Source organism: Pteropus alecto, unplaced genomic scaffold, assembly GCF_000325575.1.
Source record: "Pteropus alecto unplaced genomic scaffold, ASM32557v1 scaffold725, whole genome shotgun sequence".
Lineage (NCBI taxonomy): Eukaryota > Metazoa > Chordata > Mammalia > Chiroptera > Pteropodidae > Pteropus > Pteropus alecto.
This window is the reverse complement of record NW_006436637.1, coordinates 648,758-667,361: the sequence shown is the minus strand read 5'-3', so window position 1 is coordinate 667,361 and position 18,604 is coordinate 648,758. Positions and strand designations below refer to the sequence as shown.

General features: G+C 35.7%; 1 protein-coding gene and 1 pseudogene across 5 annotated transcripts in view; both read left to right on the top strand.

Moving 5' to 3' along the window:
- Positions 1 to 18,604, top strand: part of SAP130 (Sin3A associated protein 130) — a 69,503-nt gene that overhangs the window by 45,966 nt on the left and 4,933 nt on the right. For all 5 annotated transcript variants that reach the window (XM_006913448.3, XM_025047908.1, XM_006913447.3 and 2 more), the window contains exons 16-18: positions 6,667 to 7,025; positions 11,164 to 11,412; positions 11,592 to 11,717. In XM_006913448.3, coding sequence (XP_006913510.1) covers positions 6,667 to 7,025; positions 11,164 to 11,412; positions 11,592 to 11,717 — 734 coding nt within the window. The remainder of the gene's footprint in view (positions 1 to 6,666; positions 7,026 to 11,163; positions 11,413 to 11,591; positions 11,718 to 18,604) is intronic.
- Positions 11,724 to 18,210, top strand: LOC112481084 (annotated as a pseudogene).

Sequence of the window (18,604 nt, the reverse complement as noted above, 5' to 3'; positions counted from 1 at the left end):
GTTTGTCATATATGGCCTTTATTATATTAAGGTACTTTCTTTCTATACCTATTCTGTTAAGTGTTTTGATCATAAATGGGTGCGGTATCTTGTCGAAGGCTTTTTCTGCATCTATTGATATGATCATATGATTCTTATTTTTTACTTTATGTGGTGTATCACATTAATCATCTGCATATGTTGAACCATCCCTGTGTTCCTGGAATGAAGCATACTTGATTATGGTGTAATCTTTAATATGTTGCTGTGTTCAGTTCACTAGTATCTTATTTAGGATTTTTGCATCTGTGTTCATAAGAGATATTGGTCTGTAGTTTTCTTTTTTGTGTTATCTTTACCAGGTTATGCTATCAGGGAGATATTGGTCTCATAAAATGAGTTGGGAAGTATTGCCTCCTCTTCGATTTTTTGGAAGCATTTGAAGAGAATAGATATTAAATCTTCTTTGAATGTTTGGTAGAATTCACTGGTGAAACCATCTGGTCCTGGACTTTTACTTTTTGGTAGGTTTTTGATGATTGTTTCAATTTCCAAACTGCTGCTTGGTCTATTTAGATTTTCCAGATCTTCTTGATTCAGTCTAGGAAGGTTGTATTTTTCTAAGGACTGATCCATTTCTTCTAGGTGATTAAATTTCATGTTATATAATTTTTCATAGTATTCTTGTATGATCCTTTGTATTTCTACAGTGTCTGTCATAACTTCCCCTTTTTCTTTCCTGATTTTGTTTATTTGTGTCCTTTCTCTTTTTTCTTTAGTGTGTCTAGCTAGGGGTTTGTCAATTTTATTAACCTTCTCAAGGAACCAGCTCTTTGTTGCATTTATTTTTTCTGTTGCTTTTTGTTTTCAATTTCATTTATTTCTGCTCTAATTTTCATTCTTTCTTTCTTTCTGCTGGCTTGAGGCTTCATTTGTTCTTCCTTTTCTAGTTTTTTTAAGATGAAGTGTTAGGTTGTTTATTTAGGCTCGTTCTTGTTTTTGGAGATAGGCGTGTAATGATATAAACTTTCCTTATGACTGCTTTTGCCATGTCCCAAAAGTTTTGATATGTTTTACTATCACTATCATTTGTTTCTATGTATCTCTTGATCTCTCTTTTTATTTCTTCTCTGACTCAGTTATTCTTTAGTAGCATGTTGTTTAATCTCCATGTATTTGTGGTTCTTCCTGATTTCTTTTTGCAGTTGATCTCTAGTTTCAAAGCATTATGATCAGAGAATATAGTTGGTATGATTTCAACCCTCTTATATTTGTTGAAGCTATCTCTGTGTCCCAGTATATGGTCGATTTTTGAGAATGTTCCATATGCACTAGAGAAGAATGTATAAGCAGCTCTTTTGGGATGGAAGGTTCTGGAAATGTCAGTTATGTCCAGTTAGTCTAATGTGTCATCAAAGATGTTATTTCCTTATTGATTTTCTGTTTTGATGATCTGTCCGTATCTGACAGTGGGGGATTTAGGTCCCCTACTAGGATAGTGTTTTGGTCTATTTCTCCCTTCAAATCTATTAGTAATTGCTTTACATATTTCAGGGCTCCTTGATTAGGAACATAGATAATAATAAGTGTTATGTCTTCTTGGTTCATTATTTCCTTTATCATTATGAAATGTCCCTCAGTATCTTTCTTTACATTTTTTATTTTGAAATCTATTTCGTCCGATATTAGTACCACTATTCCCACTTTTCTCTGAATACCATTTGCTTGAAATATCATTTTTCACCCTTTTACTTTGAGTCTATATTTGCCTTTGGAGCTGAGATGTGTCTCCTGGAGGCAGCATATGGTTGGATTTTGTTTTTTGATCCAATCTGCAGCTCTGTGCCTTTTATTGGTGAGTTCGGTCCATTTACATTTAGGGTGATTATTGAAGTATGAGGTCTTCTTCTAGCCATTTTATATTTTGCTTTGTGATAGCTAGGTGTTGCCATTGCTTCCTTGTCCTTATGTTTCTGTTTTCTTTATTTTGGTTGGTTTTTGTGAGTTTTCCTTCTCGTCCTTCTTGTTTTATGTTACATACTTCAGTTCTGAATCTTCTGTGTGTGATTACCATTACGAATATGTAAAAGTTAGTTATTTACACACACACACACACACACACACACACACACACACTCATCTCTTCTTCTGCGCATGCCTTATCTCCATTCCCCTTTGCAAATTTGGATCTTTGAATCTTCCTCTTTTCAGTAGTTGTCTCAGTTTGTCCCTATCTGTGCTGAATGTTCATTGCTATCTTGCCTATAGCAAGTCTTTTCTTATTTGTAAGCTTGTACAGATAGAAGCAGAAGGGTTACCCTCTTCTGCTTCTATCTGCTTGCTAGTCTAGTCGCCTTACTCCTAATTATGTATTTTTTTGTCATTTTGTTTTAGGTGAGCTGACCCCTTTCAGTATTTCCTGTGCATCCCTCGTAGTGGAGAATTCCCTCAATTGTTTATGTCTTGAAAGGTCTTAATTTCTCCTTCATATCTAAAGGAGAGCTTAGCTGGATACATTATTCTAGGCTGATAGTTCCTTTTACTTAATAGTTTAAATATTTGATTCCATTCCTTTCTGGCTTGTAAAGTTTGAACTGAGAAGTCCAAGGATAATCCAATGGGTTTTCCTTTGTAAGTTACCATTTTTTTCTCTCTGTCTGCCCTGAGATCTATCTTTGTTGTTGATTTTTGATTCAGTGTGTCTTGGTGAAGGCCTTTTTGGGTTGAGATCATTGGGTGTTCTGTTGACTTCTTGAATTCCAAGCTTTAGCTCATTTTTTAGATTTGGGAAATTCTCATCAACTATTTGTCTGAAAATGCTTTCTAGTCCCTGCTCTTTTTCCTCACCTTCGATAATGCCCATTCTTATGTTACCTCTCCTGATGGTATCAGCTAGTTCTTTATTTTCTTTCATTATTTTTCATTCTTCGGTTTCTTTCTTTCCTTCTGATATATTTCTAGATTTCTGTCTTCAATATCACTGATCCTTTTCTCCTTTTGGTCAACTCTGTTTCCCAAGCTTGCTATTTCATTTTTCAACTCTTGCAGAGTGTTTTTTATCTCCAGATAATCTATTCGGTTCTTTTTGAGTGTTTCGATCTTCTTGCTAAATAACTCATTCTGCTCATCTAGTTGTTTTTTCAATTCCTGAAATTATATGATTCGTTTCAGATCTCACTAAGTGTTTTCAGAAGTACCATCCTGAATTCTCTGTCATTGAAGTCACCCATTTCTATGTCTATAAGGTTGTTTTCTGGAGATTTTTATGCAGTGCCTTGTCACCTTGGTTGTTCGTGGTGTTTAATGGACTATTTCTCCACCTGGGCATTAATGGAAGTGTGTTCTGATTTTTCTTTCCAGAAAGAAGATTTATTATATAATGGTTTGCAGCTTTTTGCAAAGAAGGTGTTTTTCTTTTGTTTTCCAGTAGGTGGCGTCTAAGCCTCTTGGATCTCTGCTTTGTATAAAGCCTTTTTAATGCCTTTTTTTTCTTATAGATGTTTAATCACGCTCACTATTCTCAGTCTCAGTCCCTGTCAGTGTTAGCAACAGTTTCAGTAGTGTCTGCTCAGATTTTCCTGAGGTTCTACAGTGTTCAGGTCTTGGAGGATACGGGGGGAGGGGCTGTTTGGGTTGGGGGATGAGGCCTGCAGCTCAGCCTCGGTTTTGCTACAGTGGCTGGCAAAAATCAACTGTTGTTTCTCTGCCGTCCCTGCTTCTCTGCTCTCTGCCCTGATGACCAGGCCCTGCTGTTGGCCTCGTGGAGCTCTCAACTCTCACAGGTAGGGCTGTTCAGGGAACTCACCGCTCCTTCTCCCCTCCCCCTCCCCCTCCTCCTGCAGGTAGCTCCAGCAGCTGCGGGAGGCAGCTTCTTTATTTTTCCCAGTCTATCTCCCGACACCTGGGGTTCTGACCTGTAATAGCTCTTATGCGCAGATCTGACATTCATACGTGCTGGTGTGCAGTTTGGGTGTTTTTTGTTGAGTTTTAGATGTTCAGCTTATTGTTTCAAGGGGAGAGATCTGGGGACGTCTCTCACTCTGCCATGTTTTTTTTTTTCGATCGTGTGTCTGGTTATTTTCAATTGGCTTTAATTCCACAATAATTCTTCTACCTCACCCTTATTTTTAAAATATTTATTTTGACATAATTTAAGACTCACAAGAAGTTGCAAAAGAAGTTCAGAAAGTTCCCATAAACCCTTTACCCAGCTTCCCGCAATGATTACCTCTTACAGAAATCTAGTACATTTTCAAAATGAAAAAACTGGCATTAGTACAGTCCTATTGACTTATCTACAGACTTTATTAGAATGTCACCAGTTTTTATATGTACTTTTTTTCTTTTGGTATATACTAATTTGAATTTTTATCACACGAAGAGATTTTTGTAACCATTATCATAATTAGAGTAGAACTGTTTAATTACTACAAAGACATTCTCTAATTTAGTCACACTCCCCCCACAACCATAATGACTTTTTATTTTGAGACTTTTATATAAATGGAATCTTATATTTATTACAGACATATTACATACATTACATATTACATACATTTCACATGCAATAACCTAATGATACTGGCTTATATTCACTTAGCATAGTGTGTTTGAGATCCATCCAAGTTGTAGCATGTATTAGTAGTATGTTCTTTTTTGAGTTGGTAGTGTTGCATCATATGGATGTGCCAGAATTTGTTTATCCATTTGCTTTTGAAGTATATTAGGGTAGTTTCTAGTTTGGGGATATTGTAAATAAAGCTGCTATTACCATTCATGTATACCTTTCTTGGTAGACATATTTTTGTTTTTAGATAAATCTCCAGAGTGCAATTGCTGAGTTGTATGGCACATATATTTTTAATTTTATAAAAGTCTTCCAAACTGTTTTCCATAGTAGCTGTACCATTTTAAATTCCCACCTCCAACATATGAGATCCTTTTAGCCCACAGCCTTGATAAATAAACTCATTCATAAATGCTAGGATTTTTTTTTTTCTTTACAATCCAGTTACTCCACATCCTTTCATGCACTTAGTAAGTTTTTTAAATTTCACTTTCATCATTTTGATAGCAGCGTGGTCGTATATTATCAAATCTTTAATTCGCATCTCTCTGATGGCTAAGCGTGTTGAACGTCTTTCCATGTGTTTATTTGCCATCTGAATATTCTCTTTAGTGAAGTGTCTATTCATTATTCATATCTTGTGCCCATTTTCTAATGGGATTATATATTTTCTTAGTGTTGAGTTTACAGAAATTATATATTTTTAATATAATTCCTTTTTCAGATAATGTGTTTTGGTGGAGGTTTTTTGTCATTATTTTTTTACCATCTTAACCATTTTTTAAGTGTACATTTTAACATCGTTAAGCATATTCACACTCTTGTGGAACTGATCTTCCGATGTTTTTCATCTTATAAAACTGCAACTCTATACCCATTATTCAACAACTCCCCTATTTTCTCTCCCTCCAAACCTTGGGAACCACCTCTTTTTCAGTGAATTCATCTGTTCTTGGTTCCTCATATAAGTAGAATCATACAGTATTCGTCTTTTTATAATTGGCTTATTTCACTTTACATAATGTCCTCAAGGTACATCCCGTCAGATCGGTTTTGCAAATTTTTTTTTCACTCTGTGCCTTGTCTTTTCAACCTCATGAAGTGGTCTTTAGCAAAGGAAAGGTTTTTAATTTTAATGAAGCTCAATTATCAATTTTCTTCTTTTATGGATTGCACTTTTGGTATCATGTCTAAGAACTCTTCACTTAAGTATAGGCTTTTTTGTATTTTCTTATAAAATTTTGATAGTTTTACATTTTACAAGTTAGATTTATAATCCTTGTCGAGTTCATTTTTGTATATGGTATGAGGTTTAGGTTGATGTTAAATTTTTTGCCTATGGAAGTCCAAATGTTTTTGGCCTTGATCTGGAGGGATATTGTTTTATGTCGCTTTGATATCCTGAATTTTTAGCATTAATAATGTAAATAGGTAAACCTTTACAGCTATTAAATGTTTTACTTAAAAATAATGTTTAAAAAAAATTGTAATGACATGAATGAATTGTTCTTATAAAACTGAAAAAAATAGGATATACATTTTTGAACACTGTATTTATAGCTACTTTAATTGCCTGGAGTATCTCTAATATGACCTACTGGAAAATTGTAAGAGTGGTACCTCTAGGTAGAAGACTGGGTGTGTCAAGTGGAGGAAGTTACTTTCAATTTGTATTCTTTTGTATCTTTGCCATGTTTGTGAGTTTCCTCTTTTATAAGAAATAGGTGTAAAAGAAACTACATTTGAAATGTGAGTACACTTGTAATCAGTCAGAAGACCTCCTAAGATAACATATGCTTTAAGGAATTCTGGGTGGGAAATACGCTTTTGTAATGAAAATTGGTTGTCTTTTGATGTTGTGACTTTGATTTATTTAATGTTCTTGGTTTTCTTAATGTTATTACTGCTTATAAAAACATTGCGTATGGAAAGGAGGGGATGTTTTTAAAACTTGAATTCCCTTTAGAACTTTCAAGTTCAACTTTTAGAATTAAGGAATATTGTTTTAGTTTTGCTGTGTGTTTTACAAAAAGAATTGGACAAATACCCATCCTCTGAGACGTTGCAGGTTAAAACAGTTTTCTAATGTTTACTACGTTGTCTTTGCGTTTGTGTTTTAGTGTCAAACCTAAGTCAGAAATCCACGTATCAATGGCTACTCCAGTCACTGTGTCAATGGAGACCGTCTCCAGTCAAAATAATGATCAGCCCACCATTGCAGTCCCTCCCACCGCTCAGCAGCCCCCACCAACCATTCCAACCATGATCACAGCAGCTAGTCCCCCATCTCAACCAGCGGTCACTCTCTCAACCATTCCTGGAGCAGTTCCCATCACCCCACCCATCACTACCATTGCAGCTGCCCCTCCACCATCAGCAGCTGTGGGTGGCAATCTCTCCTCTGTTTTGGTCCCTCCTGTACCTGAGATAAAAGTTAAAGAAGAAATGGAACCAATGGACATCATGAGGCCAGTTTCTGGTAAGTTCATTCACAGAATACTCTTCATTGGCATTTGCTTCTTCCCTTTTTCCTAACTCTCCTCAGAGTCCAAACTCTTGTTTTATCCTCAGCCAGGAAGCCTGACTCCTCCATGTGCATTTTAAATTTGCATTTCATTCGTTTTTAATAAACGGAAGCTTCTTTTGAAAGTAAACCATTTTGCTGCCCTTTTATAATTAATTTTCTCTCTTACCAAAATTTTTAAAAAAAAATATCTCCCAAAGAATATCCTTAAATATAGCTTTTTTTGTATTCATTAAGAAAATATCGCCATGTAAGAGGAGTCATGCTTCAATCATAGCTAAGTAATGATTATGTACAATTTATTCCTTGCCAATTTTTGTTGCCTTGTTATGCAATTTAAGTAAGATTTATGATGTCAAAAATACACTCTTGATAAACTTATATGGGATTAGTAAATCTTTATTCATTATCCCTTTTACTTCCTCTTCTCAACTGTAAACTTCTCAACTGTAAACTTATGAAAGGCAGTTCGCTTTGGAGGTTTTCTTTTTGTTTCATTTTTTTTTAATAACTTATGTAGATCTTGTTTTTCATAACTACAAAAGTAACATTCAGTGCAAGAAATTTATAAACTGTAGACAAAGCCAAAGTGGAAAGCAGATCATTCTGTGCTCCATTTACCCAATATTACCCTCTCTCCCATTTCGACATAAAGGCCTCCATTTCCCATGCTGTTTGTTCAGAAGGAAATGTGGCCATGCTGTGTGTACAGTTTTTAAGTGTGCTATTTTTTCACGTATTTCTTTATTTTCATTTGTTATGCCATGAAATGTCCTTCTGTGGTACCCATATTTAGCCTTAGCGCTTCCATTAAAAGATACCAAGGAGGGGAAATGAAATGTTCTAAATTTTGCTGTTCATCTTCTGTCTCATTTTGGATAGTTCCTCTTACCTCTCTGTTCTAAGAAGCTGATAGTAATCCTGCCTCAAACTGTATGGCTTTACCACAGACACTGATGATACATCCTTTTACACAACAAGTACATCTTCATCTTCTTGGAGCTTACACTCTAACAAGGGCGACAAAACAGTAAAATAAAGAGACAAAATGTAAGAGAAAGTTAGGTCTGGAGCTATGATTTTAAAAAGACTTTTAAAGGAAAGGCCTACTGAGGAAGTGATCCTTGAGTAGAGACATTAAAGAGATGAAATGCTGACCATGACAATATCTAGGAAAAGAGTATTCCAGGCCAAGTGAGCACTAAGTGTAAGAGCCTTAAGATGGCAGAATGCCTGGTGTGCTCAAAGAATAGCAAAGAAGCTAGGTAGATGGAGCTAAGTGTGTGAGGGAGTAGTAGAGGCCTGGTCAGAGAACTAGGGTCAGACTGTGAGAGTCTATGGGCCGTTTTAAGGACGTAGGCTTTGCAGAGGGTGATGGCGAGCTGTTAGAGGGTTTTTAAGCAGAGGAGGGACTTGAGCTCACTTCCTTTTTTAACAGACTGCTCTGGCTGCTGTGTAGAGGAAAGACTATGGCAGCAAGGATGGAATTAGACTTGTTTACAGGCTATTGCATTAATTGAAGAGAACAATGAAGGCTTAAACCATGGTAGTATCAACAGAAGTAGTATGAAGTGGATGGATTCTAGATATATTTTTAAAGTAGAACTGAGTGTGAGAGAACGGCATCAGAGTCAACTACAACATGCTTCTTATAACTAGAAGCATAGAGTTGCTGTCAGCCGAGGTAAGGACAATTGCAAGAGGACCACATTTTGTAGGAAGAGATTAGTAGTTAGTTTTCGATATGGTAAATTTGAGATGTCTCTTAGACCTCCAAATGAAGACATCAAATAGGCAGCTGGATCTATGAGTCTGCTTTTGTAAGAGAAAAGGAAGTTGGAGTCATAAATTTGGGAGTTGTTATTGTATATAATTTATATTTAAAGCCATGGCCCTGGATAAATTCACTTAAGGAATGAGTGCTGATAAAAAAAATAAAAGCAGTTGTGGACTGAGCTCCTTTAAGGCACTCTACTTTCTGAGGAGGGAGAGAGGCAGAAGCAAGCAAAAGAGACTGAATGGAGGGGCCAGAGTGATAGGAATAAAACTTGGAGTATATGATGTCCTGGAAAGCCATAACAAAAATATTTCAGAAAAAGGGGAGTAAGCAGCTGGGTAACATGCTCTTGAGAGATCAATTAAGGTAAAGACCGGGTAGTGACCATTGGATTTAGGAAAATAGAGGTTATGCAGATCTTTAGAAGAGCAGTTTTCATCAAAGTATGATTGGGAGTTGTTTCAAGAGAAAGCTTGGAGAGAAGTATTGGAGACAGTGAGTATAAATGGCACTTGAGGAATTTGTTATAAAATAATAGAAAAAGGAATGGCAATATCTGAAAGGAAATGATGCCAAGAGGAAATTATTTATAAGATGGGACAAATAACAATTTCACGTGGTATTGGTAATTATCCAGTAGACAGGAAAGAAATGATAATGCAGGAAAAAGATGAGAATTCCTGGAGTGATATCTGAGGAGGTGAGAGTGGATGAAATCTATTGTATACATGAAGAGATCTATCTTTGCTGAAAGCACAAAGAGAAAGGGAATGCTGATCACAACGTAATTTGTGGACATTTTCTTCTGTTTGTTCCTATTTTATTTTTAGTAAAATTGAAAGCAAGGTCATCAGCTGAGAGTAAGGATGGTAAAGGAGGTGCTCAAACTGTAAGGAGGGAGGAGAAGGTCTGAAGTGATCATGTGGAGAGTGAATGGACTTAGCACATCTGGTAGGATTCTCCTACAGCAGTAAGGGCCTACTCAAGGTTAGTGAGAATGTTAACACGAGACCAGTCAGCATTGTTTTATATCTTTCTTTGGCAACATTCAGCTGCCTGGGTGCACAGAATCGAATTTAACCTTATGTGCTTTTTCTGAGTACAATGAAGAAAGAGAAGGGACAGTGAATGAATAAAATTGATGGTAGAATTAAAACCTAGTGATGGAGGATGTAAGAGGGATAAGGGACAGCAAAAAAAATAAAAGTAGGATTAATGGATAATAGTTCTTAATGGGGTCTAGGATTATTGGAGACTGGTTACTAAGGGTAATGACCTGGAAAGACTAGTTAGTTTTGGCTGGAGAGTCAGATGCTAGTAATTGAGATGTGATGACTGTTTAAGGATTGCCTATTGGGAGCGGGTGGCTGAGGTAGGGTGGAGGAAAAGGGTGGCACAAGGAAATAACAAACTGAAAATAAGAGTTGAGGTGAACTTTTATCATGATTTTTAAGTCCCCAGATATTTGCCATACAGGCCCAAATAAATGTTTCCTTAATACTATGAATGCCGTTTTTCTGGAGGCAGTTTACTGTGATAGTTAAAGTGCAAGCTCTGAAGCCAGACTGCCTCTGTCAGTTTCCAACTCTACCACTTTGTACTTGTGTGATTCGTGCCATATTTTCTCATCTTTAAATTGAGGATAATAAAATAATGCCAACTTACTCAAATTATTTTTAAGATTGTGTGATTTACTAGGTTATATTCCTAGAAATTAATGCACAAAGGCTTGAAAAATAGTGGCTTGAATATGTAAGATTTTATTGTCTCCCTTGGAGCAAATTCTGAGGCAGACAGTCCAGAAATGGTATGTGGATTCCATAGTCATTAGAGATCCAGCCTCCTCTCACCCCTGGCATTTGACCTTCATGCTTTTGATTCAAGAAAGCTGCTAGAACTCTAGCTATCACACCTGAGTTCCAGAATCACAGAAAGAAGACAAGGAAGAGAAGGTCATGTCTTTTCTTTTATATAAACTTCTTAAAAGTGCTGTAAAAAACTTCTGTTTTCATTTCATATGGCCACACCTAACTGTCAGGCTAGCAAATATAGTTTTTCAGCTGAGTGGCAATGTGCTCAACTAAAAATGAGGTCCTTGTACTAAAGAAGGTGAAGATGTGAGGTATTAGGAAACAGTTGGCAACCTCTGCCACAATTAGAGTGCTTAATACAGTGCCAGGCACAAAGGAAAACTCAGTGTTGACTCTCTTTTTTATTTTTTTATTCGTTCTCTTTGGTGGAAATCAAGTGAACCTTTTCCTTATGGAAAAAGCTTATGGGTTCTCATACATGTGTGTGTTCTTTTTCCTATGACAGCAGTTCCTCCACTGGCTACCAACACCATGTCTCCATCTCTTACATTGTTGGCTAACAATCTGTCCATGCCTACAAGTGACCTACCACCAGGTGCCTCCCCAAGGAAAAAGCCTCGAAAGCAACAGCACGTGATTTCAACAGAAGAAGGGGATATGATGGAGACAAACAGCACTGATGATGAGAAGTCTACTGCCAAGAGTCTTTTGGTGAAGGCTGAGAAGCGCAAATCTCCTCCCAAGGAGTATATTGGTAATGGTTACTTGAGCTAACTATTATCACATGAAGCTTTCCCACTTAGGAATCCATCCCTGAAACTGTTGACGTAGTCAGGTTACACTTATGGCTCACTTATTGGAATTGTACCTTGAGGATTGTTGCAAATACGTAATAAGTTACTTAATGATTTCTTTTTCTTCCCTTTTGAATAGATGAAGAAGGTGTGAGATACGTCCCAGTGCGTCCAAGACCTCCCATCACTTTGCTTCGCCACTATCGAAACCCCTGGAAAGCTGCTTATCACCACTTTCAACGGTACAGTGATGTCCGGGTCAAAGGTTAGTTTCCCCCAGAAACCTCTAGTTGTTAATCCATGAAATTAGTCCTTCACTTGCCTATTGTAATCATAGTAGAATAGAAAGATGGAATTACAATTTTCCAATTTCCAAAAAACCTTAGGTCTTTATTATAAAATCTTGAGACTTTAGTTTAACCTAGCCAAAATATACATTTGAGTTTAAAAAATGGAAAGTTATCCATTGCTTGAGAAAGCTGTGTGTACTTTATTAGATCCAGTCTAATGAATAAGTTACAGCATTGTTTTTAGTAAAATTCATGTGTTACCAGCTCCCCAACTCCTTAGCCCCTGGAGTTGTTGTGGAAGGAGCTACACTAGATTGTTATTTGACACAGTCCACAGTAGTCCCTAGGATGCTCAGATGTGCATGCATCATAAGCCCCAGAAAATTTTATTTCCCAAAAGACCTTTTGTTTAACATGTGTAGTTCAACAAATGGTCCAGAGAAAGCCCTCAATAAATGTCTTTGTTGTTGTTGACCTTAAGAATAACATTTTAATAAACCATATATATTAAAAATGGCTAATAGTACTTTGCAAATATTTCTACTGATAGACTTTAAGTGTCATTAATCTCAAATATAATCATTGCACAAAGAAGTGAAAATTTTCAGAGAATTGGTCATATTTCCCATTCCCACATATAAATTCTGCTTGTAAACTACTCTGAGAATTTTCTTGTAGCCTCAAGATGAGTCAGAGTTGGATGGTACTAACTAATGTATGTGAGCAGGGGTGAAGGTCTGACAGTTCAGTGTCTGAAGGGAAATATAGAGGTGGCAGCACTTCCTAGCTTTTTTCTCACAAGTATACCCTGAGGTTCGAAAAGAGGGTGAGATTTCCAGAGCTCATACAACGTTGATTTTGTCAGAAGTAGGATATGGACCACTAAACATCTCTTCACACCATAAGAATGCATATCATTGTAGTAAAATATTCGAAGGTTTCTCTGGTAACAGTTTAAGCCATATTAAAAGATTCTTATTATTTATTGAGACTATATCAAGAAAAGTAATTTGACAGCTGAAAATATTAATGATTCCTAAAACTTCTCTTTGTATATATACATGTTAATCACTTTTGCTCCAAGTCTTTTGACTATTAAACTTTGGTTGAACTGCTTTGCCTAAGCTTTAAGATCATATTCATATCAATAAATCAAGATGGAATACTAAAAATTGGTCAGATAATTCACAAGAAGGAAAGAAAAGAGAAATAGAGGATTAAGAAGCACAGAAAACAAATATTAACATGGCAGACTTAGCCTTACAGAGCAATAATTACCTTACATGTAAATAGTCTGAACATACCAATTAAAACAGAATGGCAGAGTGGATGGGGGGAAAAAATCTAACTATATACTGTCTATAAGAAACCCACTTCAAATACGATGACATAGGTAGACTGATAGATGAAAAAATACATGCAGTGCAAAAATAAAAAGTGGCTAGGTTAATATCAAATAAAAGTAGACTTGAAGTGAAAGAAAATTACTAGAGACAAGAGCATTATGTACTGTTTAAAAATGTAGAGGCAATAAAAATCAAGAGTTTCAGAATACATGAAGCAAAAACAGTAGAGCTGAAAGGAGAAATAGGCAAATGTGCTATATAGTGAGAACTTCAACACCCCATTCTCAGTAATTGGTAGAAATACTTGACAAAATCGGCAAGGATATAGAAGAACTGAATACCATAATCAACAACTTCTGATGTAAACATTTATAGAATACTTGAATAGCAGCAGAATACATATTCTGTCAAGTACCCACAGAACATATAAAGATAGACCATATCCTGGACCATAAAATAAACCTCAACAGATTTTAAAGAATTGAAATCGTATAGAGTATCTTCATTGAACATAATAGAATCAAATTAGAAACCATTAACAGAGGGATAACAAAAAACCTCCAGATCATGGAAATTAAACAATACACTTCTAAGTAATGGGTCAAGAGGATATCTCAAGAGAAATTTTTAAAACTACATAAACTGAATGAAAATAAAATGCAATATATCAAAATATGTGGGATGCAACTAAAGCAGTTCCAACAGGGAAATTTATAGCACTAAATACTTAATTAGAAAAGAAGAAATATTTCGGTCAAAGTTCCTACATTAAAAAACTAGAAATAGAAGAGAAACATAAACTCAAAACAAGTACAACGAAGAAAATAGCAAGGATAGCAGAAATCAGTGAAATTGAAAATAGGAAATTAATAAAAATCAATATATCTCTAGAAAGACCGAAAAAGATAGAGAAGACAAATTATGAATTTTATAATAATGAAACAGTATTATTACAGATTATGTAGCCATTAAAAACATAAAAAGGACATACTGTGAATACTTTACATTCATAAAGTTAGTCACAGATGAAATGGACCAAATCTTTCAAAACTACAAACTACCAAAACTTCACCATAAACAGACAATCTGAATAGCCCTGTAACCATCAAATAAGTTGAATTTGTAATTTTAAAGCTTCCAAACAAATCTCCAGGCTCAAATACTTTTATTACTGGAATATTCTGCCAAATGTGTAAATGAAGAGTCAACAACAGTTTTTCACAGTCTCTTCCCAAAGTATAGGATGGAACACTTCCAAATTCATTTTATGAAGTCAGTATTTCCCTGATTAAAAAACAAAGAATACAAGTATAGAAAACTACATTATCCATATTCCTCATGAACACAAGTTCTGGAGGCTAGAAGTCCAAAATCAAGGTATCAGCAGGATTATACTCAGAAGGCTGGTGAAGAAAACCCTTCCTTACCTCTTTTTAGCTTCCAGTAGTTGCCAGCCATCCTTGATATTTGGCCTGCAACTGTGTCACTCCAATTTCTGCCTCCATATCCATATAGTATTCTTCCCTGTGTATCTTGACTCTCCCTTATAAGATAGTCATTGGGTTTAGGGCCCACCGTAGTTCAGTATAACTACTACTTAACTTGATTACATCTGCAAAGACCCTACTTTCAAATAATATCACATTCATAGGTACCAAGGGTTAGGACTTCAGCATATCTTTTTGAAGGAACACAATTCATCCTACAACAGAAACTAAAGAAATTACGTGATTGTATTAATTGATGTGGAAAAATTATTTAACAAAAATCAACACTTTTTTGTGATAAAAACTCAAAAATAGAAAAAGGGAAAAATTTCCTCTACTTGATAAAAAGTTACCAAAAACCTACAGCTAACATTATACTTAACGATGAAAGACTGAATGCTTTCTACCTGAGATTAGCAAAAAGACAAAGCTGTCCTCTTTTACCACTCTTACTCAGTATAGAACTGGAAATTTTAGCCACACCTTAAGGCAGGAAAAAAAGATAAAAGACTATTGGAAAGGAATAAATAAAACTGTCTCTATTTGCAGATGACATTGTCTACATAGAAAATCTCAAAGGATTCTTTGGGAAAAAAAAAAAAAACTGGAACTAGTAAATGGGTTCAGCAAAGTTACAAGATATAATAACACACAAAAATTAGTTGTAATTTTAAAAACTTGGAATGAACTTAGGAAAACTGATTTTGAAAATATGATACCATTTGTTCATGGATTGTAATACCCAACATAAAGATGTTAGTTCTCCCTAGATTGATCAATAGGTTTAATGCAGTTCTACCAAAATCACAGAAAGGATTTTGTAGACATAGTAAAGCTTATTTTAAACTTTATATGGAAAAGCACAGGAACTAGGATAGCTGAAATAATCTTGAAAAGGGAAATCATTTTTACCAATATTAAGCCTATGATTTAGCTATGGTAATCACAATAGTGTATTTGCAGAGGCATAGATGTATAGATGACTGTAATAGAATAAAAAATGCAGAAATAGGCGCATACAAATATGCTCAGCTGTTTTTTGACTAAAGTGAAAAAGCAGTAGAGGAGAGTCATTTTAACAGATGGTGCTAGATACACATAAATTTTTTAAAAAATTAAAAACCCCTTAACCTCAACCTGATCCTTACACTTTATACAAAAATTAACTCAAAATGGATAATTTTGAGTTAAATATGAAATGTAAAACTATAAAACCTATATAAGAGTACCTGGAAGAAAATCTTCCAGACCTAGGGCATGCTGAGCAGTTCTTAGACATGACACTAAAAATACCAACTATAAAAGAAAAAAAAGGAGGGGCTTTATAAAAATGTTTTGCCTGTGAGAGACCCTGTTTGGAGGATGAAAAGACAAGCTATGAACTGGAAGGAAATATTAGCAAACCACATGTTTCATACGGGACTCATATCTAGAATATATATTAGGAATTCTTAATACTTAACAGTAAATACAATGATCCAATTAGAAAATGGACAAAGGCGTAAAGACAGATTTCACCAAAGAGGATACACAGATGACAAGCACATGAGATTTTCAAGGGGACATAAATCGTAGTCCTTAAATATGGGCTGTACACACTTTTTTCCAGAGTGTACTATGTGGAAGAGAGTGGGGGTAAGGGTACCTTTACAGTGGAGACACCTGACACATATCACCTCAGCCAGATGATCAAGATTAGTATCTGTAATGATGAATCATGGTAATAGTATGTACCCTTCATAGGCTGTGTTGACAATGATACTTCCCCTCTGTGTCCTCTCTCAAAAACCCATAATCACAGTCTAATACTAAGAAAAACATCAGGCAAATCCAAATAGAAAGGCATTCTACAAAATACTTCTTTAAAACTGTCAAGATCATCAGAAGCAAGGAAAGTCTGAGAAACCATCAAGCTAGGAGGAGTCTAGGGAGACAAGTAAACGTAGTGTGGTATATGGATTGGATCCAGGAACAGACAACAATTTTATTTTTTTGTAAATGCTCGACCTCACTAGCCATTAGAGAAATTTAAATTGAGATGTCACTACACGCCTATCAAAAAAGATGAAATAAATACTGATAGTGCTGGAGGGCTCAACAAGGAACAATGGATACCGCTGGCACTTCTGCACAGAGCGAATCTCGCCTGGGACCTCACTCTGACAATGTCTCCCTCCCCAAGAAGATTCGTTTGTCACATCCAGGCCAATGGCTTTGTGAAGAGAAGAAGCCAAGTGAAATGGATGTGCTCCATGAAGATGATCTTCTGTCTTGTGAAAATGTATGTAAAAGAGTTAGTGACTTCTGCAACTGGGCTACTAATATTGGAAGCTCGAACATTGATGAAGAGTTCATCCTGAAACAGTTTGACATTGACTGTTAAAGCAAACCAAGCTGTAATGTGCTGAACATGATGAGACTCAACCAGGTTCCTTTGGAACTAAAGAAGAGTGTGAGGTTCAGTAAACTTCAAGACCCAGAATTTTTCCAGAAACTTAACCATGAGCAGAAACTCCAGAAGCTACAGAATCCTTATAAACCAAAGCAGGTGAAGATGAAATATGGAACATGGTATCTGTAAACCAAGTTGTGGAAAAAGCGAAAAGCAGATGAACCCTTGACCCCAAGGTCTTAACATAAAACTCAAGATCAGAGTTTCAAAAAGGAGCTGCAGCAATAAGAGGAGTTACTTGCAGACTGTCAAGCAACAGCTGCCTTTAAGAATTTCATTCTAAGCAGGGGCTACAGGGTGCCAAGATTCCTTAAGATGTACATCAGGAAGGAATGTAAATGTTAGTGTAAGACTCCTATAAAGTAACTCGGCATAAAACAGTTTGGGGAGATGATTAGACAGATTTCATTAACTATATAGTACTTGGATGTTTCTCTGTCTCATTAAACGTTAATCAAAATTTACGATGTACAACTTCGATATGGCAACAGCAATAAATTTTATACCTAATACTTAAAAAAATATATACTGATAGTGCTGAATACTGGTGAAGATGTGGAGAAACTAGATCTCACATTCCTTTGAGTATTTTGAATGTTATGCCACTGCCTTCTGATCTCTTATTTCTCCTGAGAACCCAGCTGTTGATTTTATTAGGGTTGCATTGTAAGTGGTATGTCATTTTTTCTTTTGCTGCTTTGAAGAATTTCTCAGATTGACTTGTAACAAATTCAAATTAAAGTTGACTTGTAACATTTTTACTATGATGCGTCTGTCTGTGGGTATCTTTGCATTTATCATACTTGGTGTTCTTTAAGCTTCCTGGATGTATGGGTTATTGTTTTTCAGTAAATTTGAGAAATTTGCAGCCATTTTTTTCTTGAATATTCTTCCTTCTCCTGTCTCTATTTCTTTTTGTACTCACAGCACATATGTTGGTGTCCTTCATGATGGCTCACATTTCTCTGAGGCCCTGTTCATTTTTCTTTATTCTTTCTTCTCTCAGTATTTCAGTTTGTGTAATCTCTACTGGTCTGTCGTCAACTGTACTAATTCTATTTTGGTACCAGTTCAGATCTACTGTTGTTTGTTCTCCTGTAGTGGATTTTTAAAGTTTTATTTATTGTAATTTTCAACTCCAGAATTTCATGTGTTTTTTTTTTAATTTCTTTCTCTGACATTTTCTATTTAATGTGATATGATCATCATACCTTCATTTATTTACTTCTTCACTCATGCTTTTTCTTCATTCTGTGACTTTATAATGGCTCTTTTGAAATCTTTTTCTGATAAGTGGCATCCGGTCACTCTTATAAGCAGTTTCTATTGCCTACTTTTCCTCCCCATGTATGGGTCATACTTTCCTGTTTCTTTTGCATGCCTCATAATTTTTTGTTGGAAACCGGACATTTTAGATAATATATCGTAGCACCTGTGGCTCCTGTCCACCCAGGGCCTGTTATTGTTATTTGCTTGTTAATTTGCTTAGTGACTGCCTGGATTATTTTCATGAAGTCTAATCACCTCCACCTCACCGCCACCACCAAGTGTTAAGCCTCTGATGTTACTCCTCAGGG